Genomic DNA, 19,182 nt, shown 5'->3' with positions numbered 1-19,182 from the left:
GGGAATGCAACCTGTGACAGCACGAATTTCAAAATTTCCCCAAATGTCTGCCTCTTCCCTTCCCACTTTCCCTTATAATTGTTTTTCATGGATTTGAATTGAGAATTTTAGACCTCTATTGCCAACATTTTAGCCAGACTGTACTCTTCCTCCTCCATTCTCCTATATACCCATCGCAGCATTTAGCCACCGATTCCCTTATGTTTTAATATTTTTTTCATGTCTTCTCAAATACAAGCTTCTTGGGGGCAGGGACCAGTTTTTAGTTTTTTGTTTTTTAACTTTTGCATGTTCAGAGCGACTAACTAATGTAAGGGTCACATGGAAAATGCTATGTTGAATTTGACAATGAAAACCCTGTCCTGGGAACCTGTTAGAACACAAATAAGGCCAAGTGGATCGAAGACAATTATGGAAGTGATAGGTAGAGGGAACAAGCCAGATGATCCTGTGTAGGCCCCATGTTTGGCTGCCTTTTATGCCAAAGAACTCTACTCCTGAGAGACATAGTTCATCCACCATGAGTTACCAAACTGAGAATTTCTGTTGATCATTTGAAGAATGCCCCCTCTCTCAAAAATAAATATTAAAAAAAAATTTTTTTTTAATGTATAGGATTCAGTTGTAAACTTAAATTCTTCAAAACGCGGGTGCCTACGTGGCTCAGAGGAGCATGTGATTTTGATCTCGGGTCATGAGGTCTATCCCCACCTTGGTTGTAGAGATTACATACATACATACACACAAGTTTTAAAAGAAGAAGAAAGAGTGTGAGTAGGGGAAGGGCAGAGAGAGAGGGAGACACAGAATCCAAAGCAGGGCTTTGGGCAAATCCAGGGCCGTCAGCAGAGCCCGACACAGGGCTCAAACTCGCAAACTGGGAGATCATGACCTGAGCCGAAGTCGGATGCTTCACCGACTGAGCCACCCAGGTGCCCATGAATTCTATAAATTTTTTTAAAAAGGTTTATTTCCTATCTGATCAATGACCCCCCCCTTTTTTTTAACTTGGGAGTGTTGGATGGAAAACCTTTTTCTTCTTCCAACTTGGATAGGGTTGGATATGGTGGTTGGGGTCTGCAAATTAACTGACAATAGATTAACAGGGGGAAAGACAAGGTTTATTTTCACATTGGGAGGTGGGGGGAGCTCCCAGTAATGGAAAAGTCCTGGAATAGCTGAAGTTTATCTATCTCAATTTAACAAAAGAGTTTATTTAGAGCTTCAATGGGAGAATAAGGAAGGTTCTATTGGGCTTTCTGATGCTAATGGATGGGCAGTCTGTCTTCCTTGGGCGGCTGAATTAGCAGGAAGCTCCCTTGGAAGGGGGTTAATGGCAGCTGTATCTGAAGGAGGCTCTGCTTTGAGATTGAGAATTTCAGGCAAAAATTCCTTCTGCATCTTCTGTAGCCCGAATGTTTTCACTTTAAGACAATCTTTATACCGACTCTGGGGGTCCAAGAGGGTCTCCACAAGGGATAAGGCCTTGTCCAAACGCACAAAGAGAGGAACCCATCTGAAATTTCGGGATATGTCTAAGCATGCCTCTCTGTGACCACTTGCCCTTGAGAATTAAGTGGTACCTGGGACACCCCAGTTACCGATCACAGGCAGGCAAAACAGTGGCAAGAAGGGGGAGAGGGTTCTTCAAAAAGCTCTTGCGAAGACGAAAAAGAGCGAGAGCAATAATCGCTGTTCTTTAAGAGGGCATGGTGTTGAGGGAGAAAGTGCACATCGGTCCTGGCCAGGTGGACCACGATCTGGGGCGTGGGGCCAGATCTGGAGAACCTCGGGTACATCCAGGTTCCAGCTTAATGGTTGTGTCTACTCAAGTTACTTACTTCCTGAAGTACAGAATTAGGATAATAGCATCTAATCCTTGGAGTTGTTGAGAAGATTCACCAAGAGCGGAGGCCGGGCACCCAGCTGCGGGCGAGCGCTCGCTAAGGTCGGTTCTTTTCCCGGAATGGGTGGGGTGGAGAACAGAGAACTCCTCCAGGGGGCTCCTAAGACTCGCGTCATTCGCCACTCGGGCTGGCTTATAAAAAACTCCACCGGGGCCCCAGATCATTTTTAGTTTCAATTCTTTCGGAAGAAGCCTCGCTGTGCCCAGCTGGGGAACGTCACCCTGGCGGAGCCAAGAACCCAGCGAAGGGGTCCGGCGGTTGCGGAAGTCGCCGGCAGACCCGCACGCGCCGTTCGCTTTCTTTCCCTTCGGCTGCCGTCGCGGTTCACTTTCAGTCCGGCACGGGGATCGGGTCGGGGAGTTCCGGCCTCCCGACCCAGGGCCGAGCGGGAAAACGAAACCGCTGGGCTCAGCTAACGGCGGCGAGGAGCGCGCGCTCGCTGGTCCCGGGCGCGCCCAGCGCAGCACCGCCCGCTCCCGCCCCCGCCCCCGGGGCTCCTATAAGTTTCGATTCTCCCCGGAGCAGCGTCCCGCGCCGCGGCCGGCCAGCGCAGCGCGCCATGGCGGACCCGGAGGTGTGCTGCTTCATCACCAAAATCCTGTGCGCCCACGGGGGCCGCATGGCCCTGGACGCGCTGCTCGAAAAGATCGCGCTCACCGAGGCGCAGCTCCGCGAAGTGCTGGAGGCGGCTGGGCCCGACCGATTCGTGTTGCTGGAGACCGGCGACAGGGCCAGGGTCACCGGCTTCGTGGTGGCCACCACCCGAGCCCGGGTCTGCCGTCGCAAGTACTGCCAGAGACCGTGCGAAGACCTGCACCTCTGCAAACTCAACCTGCTGGGCCGGTGCCGCTATTCGCAGTCGGAGAGGTGAGTGCACGGAGAAGGGGCGGCTTCCCCAGGCCCGGGTCTGGGAGCACCGTCGGGGGCCCGCTGCTCCGCGACGGGCGCGGGCGTCGTACCCGACCGCGTCTGCCTCCGGCGTCCCGCCTCTCTGCTCCCCTGGGAGAGCCCCTGCCCCGCCCGTGCTTCTGCTGGTGGCGGTTCTCCTCCGTCCAGCGCCTCCAGATCTTTTCTGGAATTTGGCCAACCCGATATCGCTCCGGTGAAGACTGCGGGGATACAGTATTTTGGGGCGAGCCTGGGTCTAGAACTTTTGGAGGCAGGTTTGAGAACGAAGGAAAACGCCCCCACTGTCTGGAATCTTGAGTCTTTCCCTCGGCGCTGTCTTCCTCCCTAGGCGTGTTGCACCCTCCGCAGCGGGATCCGTCTCCACCGCAGCGAGCTGGCCCTTTCGCTTGGGCGTCCATTCCTTGCCGCCTCCGCGCCCCTCATTAGCACTTTTCTGATCTGCGAACCTAGTACGCACCGCCTGCCCTGAAAGGGCCTCCTCAAGGTTCCTCGATGTTGCAGTGTCCTCTCCCAGTGCTCCTGCCCCAACGTCTTCCTGATGGCCCAAACTGGTGACCGCCCATTCTTGGGACCACTTTGAAATAGTGCGGCTTTTCCCTCAGGCAGCTGCTTCTGGGTTTCCCCTTGTTCGTTTTTTTGGCCTCCTAAATCTAGTGTGCCCCGAATTTGGGTTAAGCCTTTTGACCTGTCTTCCCAGTGTCTCCCTAAGAGAGCTCACTCCCTAGGGTTCTGCTGTCACATATCCAAAGATGGCTCCCATTTGTACACGGGCTGACCCTGCCTTCCTGCTTCATCTGGGTTCTTCCTCTCCTCTGTACCTGAATATGCTGCCAATCAGTCACTCTCCTTTCCTCCGGGAAAGAACTCCCTCTTCACCTTTCTCAATACCTTAATCACCAAGCCTTTCTCTTGGTCCCCTTCCTGCCCAGTTCCGTCCCATCCCACTTCTTGTTGACCGTCTGTTCAATTAGTGAACGATTGTCTCCGACCATAGTCTTTCTCCCGGTGTTTTGTCTCCCTGTGCGCTTATGCTCAATTTTTCTTGATGTAGTAGTACTTTTCACCCTTGGCTCCTTCTTAAAAACTTTTAAGGGATGTCTTGGTGTGCAAAATGGTGGCCATCAATCTTTTGATCTTGTGATTTTTAGGAAAAAATTTTAGACTACTAACCCCCAATATATGTGTTGTAAAAAGCATACAAAATACAGGTGTTTTAAATGGATGAGGTCAACGAGATAGTTTTTTTTCTTTTAAAGTTTGGGACAAAAGGGTAAACAATTTTAAAAAGTGCTGAATGTGCTCCGTTATTAAAAAAAAAATTATTGAATATGTTGTGAGACACCAATTTGAAAGTATGTTTTTAAGTTGGAGGTACATCATAAATGAGTGTAGAGGGAGTTCTCCTAAGTCACAGTAACCCAGGAAATCTGGGAGGAGGAAAGGAGGGTGGAGGGTAGAAGATAGAAAGGGATAGAATGTTCTAGCACTCTACTGAATAACACGCAGTTGTAAGGCCTCGTTACCTTTTTATTTTATTTTATTTATTTTTGGTTCTTTCCTGTTCTCTTACTAAAAATTCTTCAATTAGCATTGGCTTTTAGTTTTAAATACGTATTTCTCTTTTAATTGATTACTCTGGATATTTTCAAAATATACTAGAGAAAAGAGAATAGTGAACTGCCATGTGCCCATCATTTCAATTCAGCAGTCTTCACAATATGGCCAATCTTATTTCATTTATTTCCCCCTCTCCATCCCTGTTCCCGGCTCCAACATGTTATGTGTTTTGGAAATTCTTTAGTATCTCTAAAGGATAAGGACTCTATTTTATTCACATAACCTCAGTACAACAATTATAATTTTTTACAGTTACAATTTTAATATACTTTAATATCCAGTTGGCATTCAAATTTCCCTGATTATCTTATAATAGGACTTGAATCTTCAGGAAAAAACCTATAAAGACATAATCCATAATTGTTTAAAAATGTTGCATATCCAGTATGTTTAGAAACTTTCAATTTTTTTTTAACGTTTGTTTATTTTTGAGACAGAGTGAGACAGAGCGTGAACGGGGTAGGGTCAGAGAGAGAGGGAGACACAGAATCTGAAACAGGCTCCAGGCTCTGAGCGGTCAGCACAGAGCCCGTCGCGGGGCTCGAACTCACGGACCGTGAGATCGTCACCTGAGCCGAAGTCGGACGCTTAACCTTAACCGACTGAGCCACCCAGGCGCCCCATAGAAACTTTCAATTTCTTACACACAATATGTTTAAAAACTTTAGTGTTTTTTTTTTAAGGAACTTTAGATTTTTGTTTTATGAATATTATTCTGGTATTTGTGTGGGGTGTGTGTGTGTGTGTGTGTGTGGTTTGAAACATCAAAACCATTTTAAACCATAAGTTTAAACTTACTAGTGAAGTGATGAATTTTTACTTTATTGGTAAAGTATTGGTCTAGTTTATTTATTGGTCTAGTTGTATTTTTTATTTCCTTTTTCATCACTTTTGAATAGGAGAATTACAAATTTTTAATCCATTAAAGTGCATTGTGTCTTCATAATAGGGCTCTTGGGAGTATTTTTTTTTTTTTGACTCAAAACCTCGAAAATATGTTTTTTCCCCAAGTATGTTTTTTTTAATATATTTAAAAAAAATTTTTTTTTAACGCTTTTTTATTTATTTTTGAGACAGAGAGAGACAGAGCATGAACGGGGGAGGGGCAGAGAGAGAGGGAGACACAGAATCGGAAGCAGGCTCCAGGCTCCGAGCCATCAGCCCAGAGCCCGACTCGGGGCTGGAACTCACGGACCGTGAGATCGTGACCTGAGCTGAAGTCGGACGCTTAACCGACTGAGCCACCCAGGCGCCCCTCCCCAAGTATGTTTTAAAACTATTCCCCCTTCTTAGAAAATTAATAAAATCATCTAAAACTTGACATGTGGAAGTCTAAAGGATTTTCCTTGTGGATTACAGGTTAATGGGATCTGTTGACCAATTGATACTCATATTGAACTTAACCATTACCTTTCTCTCCCTGAGGGCAGTTTGCATTTTGCTGGACTTAGTAAATTTCCTTTATATTTCCTTATATAAAAATTCTTTTATATTCATGGATAGGATTTCTCCTATCTATCTTGCAGTTCTAGTCTTTCTCTTATATTGCTTTTAGCAGTACATGTTAGTCAACAAGGGCTTGCTTCACTGTTGGGTGTTTATTTGTTTTGGTGCATCAGTTTAGATATTTCTATTTTGCTTTACTGAAATACATGCCCACACATGGAGCTCTAATCCCAGGTCTGTCGCAAACAATAACTACCATTCATTGAACAAATAGCTATCAAGCATTATGATAAGCACTTTGGAGATGGTATCCAAGAGAGTCTTTACTATAGCTCTCGAGATAGGTGTTATAAATCCCATCTTAATATAAAACTCAGGCCCAGACCTCTTCAGAAATTTACCGAAGGTCGCATAGCAGGTAGCTGGCAGTTACTGTGGAATCCAGATCACTGCGCGGTTTCTTAACTAGCCACTTGTGTTGTGAAGTAGCTGTATGAAGTACGACCTTTCATTAATTCAAGTTTTTTTGTTTTTTGTTTTTCAAGCATGACTGTTTAACTGTGTAAAGCAGGCTGCCTGAGCGTTTTCAACTAGCTTTGTGGTTTTTTGCCAATGTGGGTGTTTCCTCTGGGCTCTTTCCTGTTTGTATGCCTTTCCCGTTTGGTTAATTGTAACTTTGGGTGGGGTGGGTAGATGGGAAGAGGTTTAATTGACTATTTAATAAATTGAAAAAAACCCGCCCAAATTGCAAAGAATAATGTGACGAGCATCAGAGTATGTATATACTCTCAATATGTAATATAACAAAAGTTCTATAAAAGAAAGTACTATATAATAAGATTGCAACTCATCTCTCAGAATAAATATTTACGTTTTTTCATTTTTGCTTATCTTTTAAAGGAAAATAAAAACCATAACAAGCCTAAAACTACTTTCTATTTCCTAGTCTCATTCCCTCCAGTCTTCAGAAGCAACATCAGTTAGGATTATGGTGTGTGTTCTGCCCCCCCACGCTTTTATTATTTCCTCCCACATACATTTGTGTGTGTGTGTGTGTGTGTGTGTGTGTGTGTATATATGTGTGTATATATATATATATATGTACACACATATATATATATACACACATATATATATATGTACACACACACACATACACACACACACACACAAAATGTAGTGTTGTTTTGTATTTTTTTTAAGATTTTATTTTATTTATTAAATTTTTTTAATGTTTATTTTTGTAAGAGAGAGACAGAGCATGAGCGGGGGAGGGGCAGAGAGAGAGGGAGACACAAGAATTTGAAGCAGGCTCCAGGCTCTGGGCTGTCAGCACAAAGCCTGATGGGGGCTCCAACTCACGGGCCATGAGATCATGACCTGAGCTGAAGTCAGACACTTAACCAACTGAGCTACCCAGGTGCCCCTAAAGATTTTATTTTTAAGTAATCTCTATACCCAACATGGGACTCGAACTTACAACTCCAAGATAGGTTGACTGAGTTAGCCCAGCGCCCCATGTTTTATGTATTTAGAATTTTTACTCTGTGTTACTTTTTTGGGGATCTATTCATGTTGATACATGAGGATCCAATTTATTCATTTTAACAGCTGTATAGTATTTCATATGATTTATAGCACAGTTCAGTGCCTACTGCTCCAATAATGGGCATCTGGGATATTTCCAATTTTTTTTTTTTTGCTGTAACAAACCATGCTGTCAAGAATATACATGTCTCTGGTGCTTTTCCAGAGTGGGTCATTACGAAGTGGAATTGCTGTGTTGAGTGTTGAATGGTTGCAGTTTCAACTTTTCTAGATTCTGACAAATATTTTCATGTTTGAGAGTCCCAGTGTCCCCATCTTATGGCCAGCTGGCACTTCGTATTATCAGACTTTTTACATTTATGCCAATTAAAAGGGCATAAGTTGTTTACTTTTAAAGTAATTTTCTCTCTGAAGTTTTTATTATGTGGTATTTGAGTCTCATGAAAATATTTAAAGCATACAATGAGTTACCTGTGTACCCATGAATCGACTTCAGAAATACAATACTGCTGTTATCCCTCCCCCCGAATTCTCTTTCTTGATCATCTCCCCCATCTTATACGTGATAACTAGAGATAAATAAACTGTTCTTTTTTCCTCCTCAGCTTTATGGAGGTAGCATGGACTAATAAACATTGTTTATATTTAAGGTATTACAATGTGGTATTTTGTTTTTGTTTTTGTTTTTTTTTAAGTAATTTGTATACCCAAGTGAGGCTTGAACTCCTGACCCCAAGATCGAGTCTGAGCTAGCTAGGCACCCCACCATGTGATATTTTGATATATGTATACATTATGAAATAATTCCCCTCAGTCAAGCTAATTAAGCTATCTATCTCCTCATCAATTTTCCCTCTTTTTTTTTTTTAATGATGAAAACACTTCTGATCAACTTTCTTAGCAAATTTTGAGAATACATTCTAGGGGCGCCTGGGTGGCGCAGTCGGTTAAGCGTCCGACTTCAGCCAGGTCACGATCTCGCGGTCCGTGAGTTCGAGCCCCGCGTCAGGCTCTGGGCTGATGGCTCAGAGCCTGGAGCCTGTTTCCGATTCTGTGTCTCCCTCTCTCTCTGCCCCTCCCCCGTTCATGCTCTGTCTCTCTCTGTCCCAAAAATAAATAAAAACCGTTGAGAATACATTCTTGTTATCTACAGGCACCATGGTGTCCCTTAGAGCTCCAGAATTTGTTCATCTTATAACTGAAAATTTGTATCCTTTGACCGGGATCCCCTTACCAACCCCACTCCCCACTCCAGTCCCTGGCAACCACCATTTGACCTTGTGTGGGTGTGACTTTTTAGATTCTACGCATAAGAGATCATACAGTTATTTGTGTTTGGCTTATTTTGTGTGCACAACATGATGATTCTGAGACTCACCCCTAATGTGCAGAGCCCTGTTTATGTTTCTGTACCGTCTGGAGACCTGGACAAGATGGACTTCTGCCCTGGGGCCTCTGCTTTACAACCCTAGTTCTGGCCCTCTTTTAGTTGTGTCCCTGCGCACTCTTTGAGGAGTCCATGAGGCCATCTAGAACCTCTAGTCCCCACTTTCATTCTAGACCATGCTCTGGGTTTCTGGGACCCTGGAATTCCCGAACCCACAGCCACAGCCTGGATGGCTTCTTCCCCAGGTCTTCCTACATGCGGCTGGCATGTCTGTTGCCTCCGTATGATGGCTCCAGCAGTGTGGGACACAGCCGGGGGTGAGAAGAGAGAAGTGGTAGGCCAGAGTCGCAAGCCAGGGCCGACTGTCTTCATCCTCCTCTATCCTATTCTATCTATATCCTATATATCCCTTCTATATCCATTCTTCCATATCCTTCTATATCCACCAGAGAACTTGGTGGAGTCTGAGAATTCTCCGTTCGAACTTGGCTTTCCAGCTCATTATGAAAGTATGTTATTGAGACAGGAAGACGGAACGTATTTTATTGAACCACTTCAGAGCTTGATTGTTTACTTTTCAACATTTGGGCACTTGCTGCATGGACCTCCATTTTGCCCCGAGTCCCCTGCTTTAGTTCTTTCAAATGCAGAGCTTTCTTTTGTAGGAAATGTGTGTACTTTATATGTCAATGTTTTCTTATTATCAAAATATAGATTGTCTTTGATTTTTTGCTGTTACAAACCCTGATGCGTTGAATTTTATGGGATGTCTCTCCGTGTGTACCAAGAGTTCCCTAGATGTCTCATAGTAGAACTTCCACGTTTATCTTTAGTTCTATGAGATGGTACCAACTTGTCTTCCGAGTGTGTATACAAGGTTTTACTACCACTGGGAGAACATGAGCATTCCCTTGCTTCATATCCTCGCCGTTTGACAATCATCAGCCTTTTTTTGCGGGGCGGGGAACAGATAAAGAGGTACAGTAGCTTTTATTGCTTTGCCAGGCAAAGGAGGCGGCAGCAGGCTATGGCCTTCAAAAACCTGCAAGCCTGGCTGGAGGAGACATCGTCAGCCTTTTAAAATTTGTGCCAATACAAGTAATGTGAAAACTTACCTCATCGTGGTTTTAACTCATTACATATTTCTGGGTCTCCAGCCGCTCTAAGACCTAATGCTCAAATTTACGTTTCCCTTCCTTGGCGCCTAATTCTTAGCAGTTGCTTCTTATTTCCATCTTTCATTTTTCTTTTGCATTTTATTGGTCTTATTTTTTGCTTGTAATGGTCTTTATTTATTTATTTTTTTACCATTTTCAAGTGTTACAGTTCACACTTACCTTGATGAGCACTGAGTAATGTTAGAATCGCTGAACCACTATAACATCCACCTGAAACGAATATAACGCTGTGTATTAACTATGCTGGAATTAAAATAAAAAAAAAGAATGACCTTCAAACTGGGGGAAAAAAAGCGTACAGTTCAATGGCAATAAGTACATTCATGATGTTGTACACCCCTTACGGCTATCTAGTTCCAGAACATTTTCCTCACCCCAAACAGGAACCCTATACCCATCTGTAGTCACCCTGTCTTCCCCTCTCCCCGGCCCCCGGCAACCTCTAATCTGTCTCTGTGGATTTGCCTGTTCTGGATATTTCTTACAAATGGAATCCTACAGTATTTGTCCCACTGTGTCTGGCTTCTTTCACTTAGCACAATGTTTGTTTCAAAGGTTTGCCTTTTACTTTTGCATGTTACCTGTCATATGTGTGGCGTATTTACCGAGGAGTCTTTCTGGAAGTTCCTTCTGTTACCAGTTGTCCTCAGTCCGTGGAGTCTCGCGGTTAGGCTGATGGCCATAGAGACTGCTGTTTTCTGTGACATCAGGGCCCAGAGGGGTGTGGGGCCCGTAGGAATCATTTGGGAATTTTCATCCTCTTTTCACATTTGTTTCATGTTTATTTTCATTTGGCCGAATCTGACTTTCGATTTCTGCAGCTTTCTTCAGAAATTCAGCTAAGAAACATAACGACATTATAGGCGGCCCTATGAATCTTGGTAAAATGTTGAATAAGTGACAGAGAAGCATCTGATAACAATAGATTTTCTACTTTTTACATAGTATAGAGATAGCAGCATTAAATGGTGAAACTAAATACAGATTTGTTTTCCTCCCATAAAAGGGTTCTCATTTGCTTACTGGTCCTGACCATATTTACCTCCAAATGGGTATCTCTGATCTCTACCTAAAGGCTACTCTGCAATTGGCAAGGCTCCAGGGTGGGGGTGGAAAAGGAGTGAAGGAATCCAGAAGGACCTAGGATTTCAGGCCCAGGGAGAAATCATTTCAAACAAGCGGGAACAGAGGAGCTGGACTCAGGTTTCGAGGAGAGAATGGAGACCCGTTTCACTGTCTTTTGGGCTCTGCCACACTTCAGAAAGATTTTCATCCATTTCAGACCAACTGTGAGCATCAGGTAACAAGTCACCTAGGGGAGTAATTTCCAAACATTTTGATTCCTGACTCCTGTCAATAGAGAACATTTTGAACATGGACTCCTATTATAAATATATTTACTTAAAAAATCACATAACTAACGTGTAACTTCGTAGTTTGTATATTAAATATTTACTCACTTTTTTATCTTTTTAAAAAAATATTTTTGGGGGGGGGGGTGGGCGGGGCAGAGAGAGTGAGAGAGAGAATCCCAAGAGGCCCTGCCCTGTCAGCACGGAGTCCGGTGCGAGGCTTGATCTCACAAAATAGGAGATCATGACCTGAGCGGAAATCAAGAATCGGACACTTAACCGGCCGAGCCACCCATGTGCCCCTCACTTTTTTATCTTTTAAAAGAACTTTAAAATCAACTTTATTGAGGTGTGATTCACATACAGTAAAATGCACCCATTTAAAGTATCCAGGTTGCGCGGCGCCCGGGTGGCTCAGTCGGTTGAGCGTCCGACTTCCGGCTCAGGTCATGATCTCACGGTTGGTGAGTTTGAGTTTCACGAACCCCGCGTTGGGCTCTGTGCTGACAGCTTGGAGCCTGGAACCTGCTTCGGATTCTGTGTCTCCCAATCTCTCTCTCTGTCTCTCTCTGTCTCTCTCTGTCTCTCTCTGTCCCTCCCCTGCTCATGCTCTGTCTCTCTCTCCCCAAAATAAATAAAAACATTAAAAAAAAAGTATCCAGGGTGCAGTCTTGATAAACGGATATATCCCCATGTAACCCTCGCCACGATCAAGGTGTAGAAAATTTCTATTAGGCCTAAGGCTATCTTGTGCACCTTCTGAGTTAACCGGTCCATCTTCCCCTACTCCTCCACATCTTATAGCCCAGGCAATATTTTTTTTTACTTTTTTAGGTAAGAAATACATGTAAAGAGTTGTAACATTTTTTTCCTGTACCCTGAGTTTATCAGCCTTGGGTAGCCCCTGGTGGATAGTAGGTACCCAGCTCTGGAGCAGTACTTCTCAGACTTTGATATATATCTGAATCACTTGGGGAGGGCTTACGAAAATGCAGATTTCCCTGTCACACATCAGACATTCTGGTTCAGAGGGGTGGGCTGGGCCCCCGGGGATCTGCATTTTCCCCATCATCCTACAGATTGTTTTGCAGGGGTCCGTGAACCACACTTTCAGAAACAGCACCGATCTGCTTCCTGGTAGATTGCAAAAACGAGGTTTCATGTGGCTTCGGCATTTGAGGGCATAAAAGAGAAATGAGATGGATTCTTTAGCGCAGGCTGAACACAAGTTGAAAAAAGTATTGCTTTTCTCCGGGGTTAGGGCGACCTATCTGTTACTTTTCTGTGATAGAACCACAAGACCTACAGGAAGCCTGGGGCATTCTTGCCCCCTCCATCAGCATATATTTATGGAGCACATGCTTTGTGTGGCGAAGAGTAGGCTATTCTAGAGGATTCTGCCCCTTCCTCTCTCGCGAAAGGAACCCTCAAACCACCGTTAAATAGTGTATTACTTTTTCCCTCTAGTTTAACATTCCTCTTAATTTCCAAAGGGATTTATGTTGGGAAGTATGGCAGGGGAAGAAGGAGAAGGGGTATGTGTGAGGAGAGGAGTCTTGTGGGTCACTTTCTCTAATTGTGAACATTGTGGTGACACCACCACCACCTCTCAACGCTTTACCCTTCCTATGCTTTTTCTCAGCCCTGATGTGGACTTAGGGTGATGGGTCCAACCTTTGCAGTACATTGGAATCACTTGAGGAATCTTTAAAAAAAATACTGATGCCCAGGGCGCCTGGGTGGCTGAGTCGTGAAGCATCTGACTTTGGCTCAGGTCATGATCTCACTGTTCCGTGAGCTCGTGTCCCACTTCAGGTGAGCCCTGCCCCTCTCTCTCTCTCTCTCTCTCTCTCTCTCTCTCTCTCTCTCTCTTTCTCCTTCCTTCTCTCCCTCCCTCTCTCCCTCTCTGCCCCTCGCTCACTTGCGCCCTCTGTCTCAAAAAAAAAAAAAAAATACAGATGCCCTGCTCCTACCCCTGCACATCCTGATTTAATTGGTATGGAGTATTGCTTGGGCACTGGCATTTATTAGAAGTCACTAGGTGATTCTAATAGGCAGTGCTAAGGGTGCTGGAGTCTGGGGCATTGTCTGCAATAACAGAGAGACGATTTGGGGGTGCCTCACCCTTGGTACAATAGACTACACCCAGATCCTCAGCACCCTCCCCAACCCCTCCCATCCTCTGTGGGCCCCCATCCTCCTATCACCCTCCACTGCCCAGAGTCTTGCAGCCAACCAGGTGCATTCCTGTCCCCAGGCCGAGGCCTGCAGCTGGTACCCCTTGAGCTCACCCTGTGGCAGCAGTCAGTTGACCTTCTCTTCTTTGCACCTTGTGTGTTCCGGGTAGTACAGTTGTGGTTAAAGCCGGTTCTTGTCTTCAGCTCCATGCTTTCTCTTCCCCCACACCGTCCCTTATCCTGTTCCTGCGCTTTCTATTCGTCTGCTCTGATTCTCCCCCGCCATCTTACTTGGGCTTCCAGATTCACTGAGCCATCCCTACCTCTAGTCACATGGCAACTTAACCTTGAACATCAGCTGTACAAACAGAGCGAACAGGAGTCTCATGGCTTTGAAATAATACTTCATTAGGGCTTTTATGGGTGGGTGACATTTTCTTCTTAAATCAGCGTTCTCTAGATTTTATCTTTCACACATCCTGGTTCCTTTTTCACCTGGTTTACATCACGATGAGCTATTTCCTGTTTTCTGTGCAAATCAACTATATCTTTGTTTTTTATCAGCCCCTCCCCACAAGGTGTTGGGGAGCTGAGGGGGCTAGTGGGAGAAGGGAAGGGGTATTTGGAGACACATCACTGTCAAAAAACAAGACTCTCCCTTAGGTTGGTATGTTTTTCCCGTTGATTTGGTTGTTGAGTCCAGGGCCGGCTCTGTATTTACCAGCTCGCTAAGCGTCAGAGCTTGGAGGTGACTGTCTAATTCAGGAACCTCCCTTAGATTCTGATCTGACTAGTCCAACTAACAATTCTCAGTTGCCACTGCACAGTACCATCACCTGCCACCCCCTGTCAAATTAAATCAGGCTCTGAGGGTTTGGCTTAGGTATTTCTGAACACTCCCTGGTTGATGATTGTGCGTAGCCAGGGATGAGAGGCACTCCGCCGCCCAGACCTCATCTGAGGTGCGGGGGAGGATTTATTGCCAGGGTTAAAATAACATTTTGTTCTGCGGCTGGAAGGGAAGAGTGAAAAAAGGTCATTTGTTTGTAGGCTTTGGCCCGAGATCCCTGAAGCGGAGACCATTCTGCCTCTTTCAAGGCCATCTTTGCCCTTTTTATAAAAAGTTATCATCTCCCACCCCAACTCACGCTGTTTGAAGTTTATCTGCTCCAAGTACAGGCAGAATTGTGCCAACACTTGCTTTCCCTCTGAGCACTTCATAATGGTTTGCGGGAGAGCTCGTCTCTGTGCTGGGAGGTGGGGACTCTCTGTGGCCGTGCCCCCGCCTTCTGCAGGCCCCCCTGTCCTTTGTAGAAGGTAGCTGGAGCCTCTACTGGCAAGTGTCCCCAGCCAGCCAGCAGCAGCAAGCGGCTTTAGTACCTGGGCACTTGTTAGACATGCGCAGACCTACGGAGCACAACCTCGGGGTGGGGCCCAGCAACCTGTGTTCTAACAAACCTTCTAAAAATTTTTTTTTAATGTTTACTTACTTATTTTTGAGAAAGAGAGAGGGAATGTAAGCGAGGGAGGGGCAGAGAGAGAAGGAGACAGAGAATCTGAAGTAGGCTCCAAAGCTCCCAGCTGTCAGTACAGAGCCCGACGTGGGGCTTGAACTTGCGAACCACGAGATCATGACCTGAGCTGAAGTCTGACGCTTAACCGACTGAGCCACCCAGGCTCCCCCTCTAACAAAACTTCTAGATGACTCTGACCAGCGCTAAGAGTTTGAGACTCAACCAGTAGGTCTGGGATGGGACCTGAGAATTTGCATTTCTGACAACCTTCCAGTGACGCTGGTCGAGGGACCTCACTTTGAGAACCACTGGCTTAGAGAACCCGAGGAAGCCATGGCAGATTTTCACTCTTTTTCCCCACTTAAGCCTCCTGGTCAACATTACGGCCCTGGAGCTGGGGCAGAGTGGTCAGCACAAAGTGGGAAGGAAGGTTCTGCCACCTGAAACCTAAAACATGACCTCCATCCGGCTCTAACTGCAACCGGTTCGGCTGAAATTGTCTCCTCAATGCAAGTTGTAAGAAATAGTTTCTATCGTTTCTTGTGTCCTTGCTACATGCGATGTCCTTAATGTGATTTCTGTGCATTCTCTCTCCTTCTACTCCACTCTTGATTGATTTTCCATTTAATAGTGGGGAATAGCGGTTTAAATAAGCCAGAATGACTTTCCTTTCCTTTCCTTTCCTTTCCTTTCCTTTCCTTTCCTTTCCTTTCCTTTCTTTTTTTTTTTTCCCCTTTTGGGTTTGTAAAAGTTTCAATCTGTTTTTGTTTTTACCAGATTAGGTTTTTTTTTTTTGTTTGTTTGTTTGTTTGTTTTTTTAGATTGGGGTTCCTTTTTTGGAGTTACCTTTGATTTCCCATTTTATCCAGCCTCAGTCTCCCAAAGTAAAAAGTAAACCACTACATCATAGGATTATTGCGGTGACTATATTAAATAACAGAGGCATGGTTGCCGTCCCTCAGTAAACGTGCAATACACCTTGGGTTTTGTACTCTTGGGCTTAACTCCCAAACAGGTGAGCTTGAACCGCCCCACCCCCGAGGCTGACCCAACAGGCTGAAATTAGGGCAAAGAGAAAGCCCCTGAGGAGTTGGGAGACATCCAGGGAATGTGGGGAAATGGAGTAGGGCCTCCCATGGAGGAGCCTGCAGGTCAGAGAGGCTGGACGTAGATGTTGCAGACTGAAGCTGGGTGGCAGGTGAGTGTCATGAGTCTGGAGGAATGAGCAGTTTGCCTGAGGGTAGAGAGAAATGAGGAGTGAAACTGAGCCTTCATTCAGGCCCCAGCCAGGACCCGGCCCGGGCAGCTGGGGCTCTTTCTTCGGGCGGGAGTGTCGTGGGTGAGCTCGGAAAAGCCTACTGACTCCGGGTTTCAGGCAGACCCATTGGGCTGCCTGGTGGTCTTGAGTTATTTAGAGGAACTGTTGACTTTGGGGACCTTGGAAGTGCCCCACTCCTCCTCAGCTAGGACAGGTTAGACCAAGGCTGCCTCTCGGAGCTCTGTCCTCTACCATGACGCTTATTTAGCCATACAAAGGGGGACATAGTCTTGGCACGGTGTGCAGGATATCTGGGTTGGAGCTGAGAGGAAAGTGAAGATTCTAAATTCCTTTCAAGTAACAGTTGTCAGGTATCTCTGAGACAGACCAGCGGAACCTTCTAGCTGTGGGGTGTTTGTTTCAACCGAGGTCATTTTCAGCTCCCTCCCACGAGGGTCGTTAATGAGAATGGCCTGTAGAATGAGAAGCCTTATACTTAATGAGTCTCACATTCATCTGGTAATGGAGGGGCTTTCGGCCTGGGCTGGAGGCTGGGCCCTCCCAGCCACAGATTCCGTTCAGATTCCCCCCTCCCATGGGGGTGGGAGGAGTGATAAGGTGAAGTCTCAGCCCAGTTGCTGAGGGCTTAGGCTGGCCTTAGCCCAGGTGCTGAGGGCTGGGAGAAGTTATCTGAAACCATAGAGCCCCCAAACAAGCTGAGAGAGCCGATGTCAGCTTTATCAAGAGGCGCCAGAGACCTAGAAGGGCCTGCCTGAGAAAATGGCTAGGATAGAGACTGTCACCAGAGACTGACGAGCTGCGCCGGACTTCTCGAAGAAGCAAAGTGCGTGGGAGGGCTGGTTGGGTTTTAAGAGCTCAGATGGTAGCAAACGCAAGTCGTTGATTCCGTGATTTCTGTGATTTTTTTTTTTTTTTTAGGAGATTCCATAGCTAGATCTGAAGGCAGTTCGAGAGAGTTTCAGAAATGCCTTACACACCGACAGCAGCATTTGAATAAGTGACTTTTTAAAGTAATCTCTACACCCAATGTGGGGCTCATTCATACTCACAACCCTGAGATTAAGAGTCGCATGCTCTACTCACCCCGGACTTTTATTCTTTAAGATTTTTTTTTTTTAAGTTTATTTATTTTTGACAGGCAGAGAGAGCAGGGTAAGGGCAGACAGAGAGGGAGAGAGAGAATCCCGAGCACATTCCTTGCTAAGTGAGGAGCCCAATATGGGGCTTGAGCCCACAAACCATGAGCTTATGACCTGAGCTAAAATCAAGAGTCAAGTATTAAAATTGTGAAAGGCAGGTTGGAAGGGTCTGATCATAAAACAATTCAGCAACAACCACCTTAAAGTTCTTGGTAAAAAGGGAAAAAATGCAAAGCTATTTGAAATAAACAAGGCTGATAAAGATTAATTTTTAAAAATACAATGATCCATTATAAATCTGTAGGTCAGTAACCATTCTCCACTAGGTAAACAGTTAAAGGAGATGAACAGACAGGGAGGAAGGAAAGGAAGGAGTAAGTAAGGAAATAAAAGCATCAAGACAACATTTGGGAATATTCAGCCTTGTTAATAAAGTGCAAATTAAAAGCCTAAGTCTATTTCATGCCTACTGAAGTAGCAAAAGTGATAAAACTCCTTGTTAATGTGCTTGCAGGGAAATAGACAAAGCCACAGGTTGCTGGTAGGTTTCCTGGAGAGCAGTAGATCAAAAGGAAACACAAGCTGCCAAGAAAATTACTGTGTCCTTTGAGGCAATACTCCCAAAGGAGTAAATCCCAGGAAAATAACGTAGAAGATGGAAGGTTATTTGTACAAAGGTAATTGTAGCCAGGTAGCTGTTTTTATAGTGAAAACCTGGCCATTACCTAACCGCCTGACAATTGATAATGGTTGTGCCAACTAGAAAATATTAACCTCCCATCATATTAGTAACTATCAATACCATAAATCTGAGGGCTTTGGCAACAGTTACTGGTAGTGTATTTAAGTTAAAAGTGGAATGAGTTTGTTATGTGGACACTTGATAACTGTCAAATTATGTTTGTCTAATGAAAACAACATTGCTGTCAGGGTTTTTCAATGCTCTAGATCAGTGCTTCTTGGGCTTTAATGTCATTAAGTCGTTTGGGGATGCTGTTGAAAGGCAGATTTTGATTCATTATAACTGGGGCGGGGCCAGAAATTCTGAATTTCTGACAGGCTCCCAGGCGATGGTGACGCTGATTCTCCCGCTGCACTTCTAACACTGGCAACTTCAGTCTCTGCCATCCACATGGTAGGCACTAGTCACATGTGGCTATTCAAATTTAAATTAATTAAAATAAAGTAAAATAGAAAATTTAGTTCCTGAGTCTCACTAGCTATGTTTCAAGTTCTCAGTGGCCGTATTTGGAAAGCTCAGGTTCTAGAACAGTTCCATCATCATGAATGTGTTCTCTTGGGCGGTGTGGACGTAGATCATCAGTGCCTTAGAGTGAAGGGGATTTCTGCCTCTTCTTCTGTAGAGTCGTTTGACACCTACAGCTAAGAGCTTCTTCCATTACTTTGCAGTCACACAAATCATAAAGGTATGCATCGGTATATAAGACATGAGAAGTAAAGCGATGAATAATTGTGTACCATTAAAATATTTGAGAAATGGAACCTTTTTTCCTGTTGACTTTTTTTAAAAGTTTATTTATTTATTTTTGGGAGAGAGAGGCAGAGAGAGACGAAATCAAGAGTCTGAAGCTTAACTGATGGAGCCACCCAGGTGCCCCATCCATTTATATTTTTAAAGTGTATTCTTTAGGCAGGATTAGTAACCAAGGGATGTGGACATTGATAACTGAAAGTTCCCTGAATGATCTGTTTTTCTTAACTTCTGTGA

At 44.9% G+C, this 19,182-nt stretch overlaps 1 protein-coding gene across 4 annotated transcripts in view; it reads left to right on the top strand.

The window, feature by feature from the left end:
• The first annotated feature begins 2,371 nt into the window (after window positions 1-2,371).
• ZC3HAV1 (zinc finger CCCH-type containing, antiviral 1) overlaps window positions 2,372-19,182 on the top strand; it is a 61,454-nt gene continuing 44,643 nt past the window's right edge. The window contains exon 1 of one of the 4 annotated variants that reach the window (XM_042925988.1): window positions 2,372-2,774. In XM_042925988.1, coding sequence (XP_042781922.1) covers window positions 2,467-2,774 — 308 coding nt within the window. In that variant the 5' untranslated portion in view covers window positions 2,372-2,466. Of the gene's footprint in view, window positions 2,775-15,887; window positions 16,813-16,873; window positions 17,138-18,692; window positions 18,881-19,182 lie in introns of those variants that run through there. The other 3 variants (XM_042925996.1, XM_042926001.1, XM_042926011.1) reach the window with 3 other exon arrangements.

The sequence above is a fragment of the Panthera leo genome, chromosome A2 (genome assembly GCF_018350215.1).
Source record: "Panthera leo isolate Ple1 chromosome A2, P.leo_Ple1_pat1.1, whole genome shotgun sequence".
NCBI classification, from domain to species: Eukaryota; Metazoa; Chordata; class Mammalia; order Carnivora; family Felidae; genus Panthera; species Panthera leo.
Note: the sequence above shows the minus strand (reverse complement) of the source record. Positions and strands in the feature narration are given on the sequence as shown.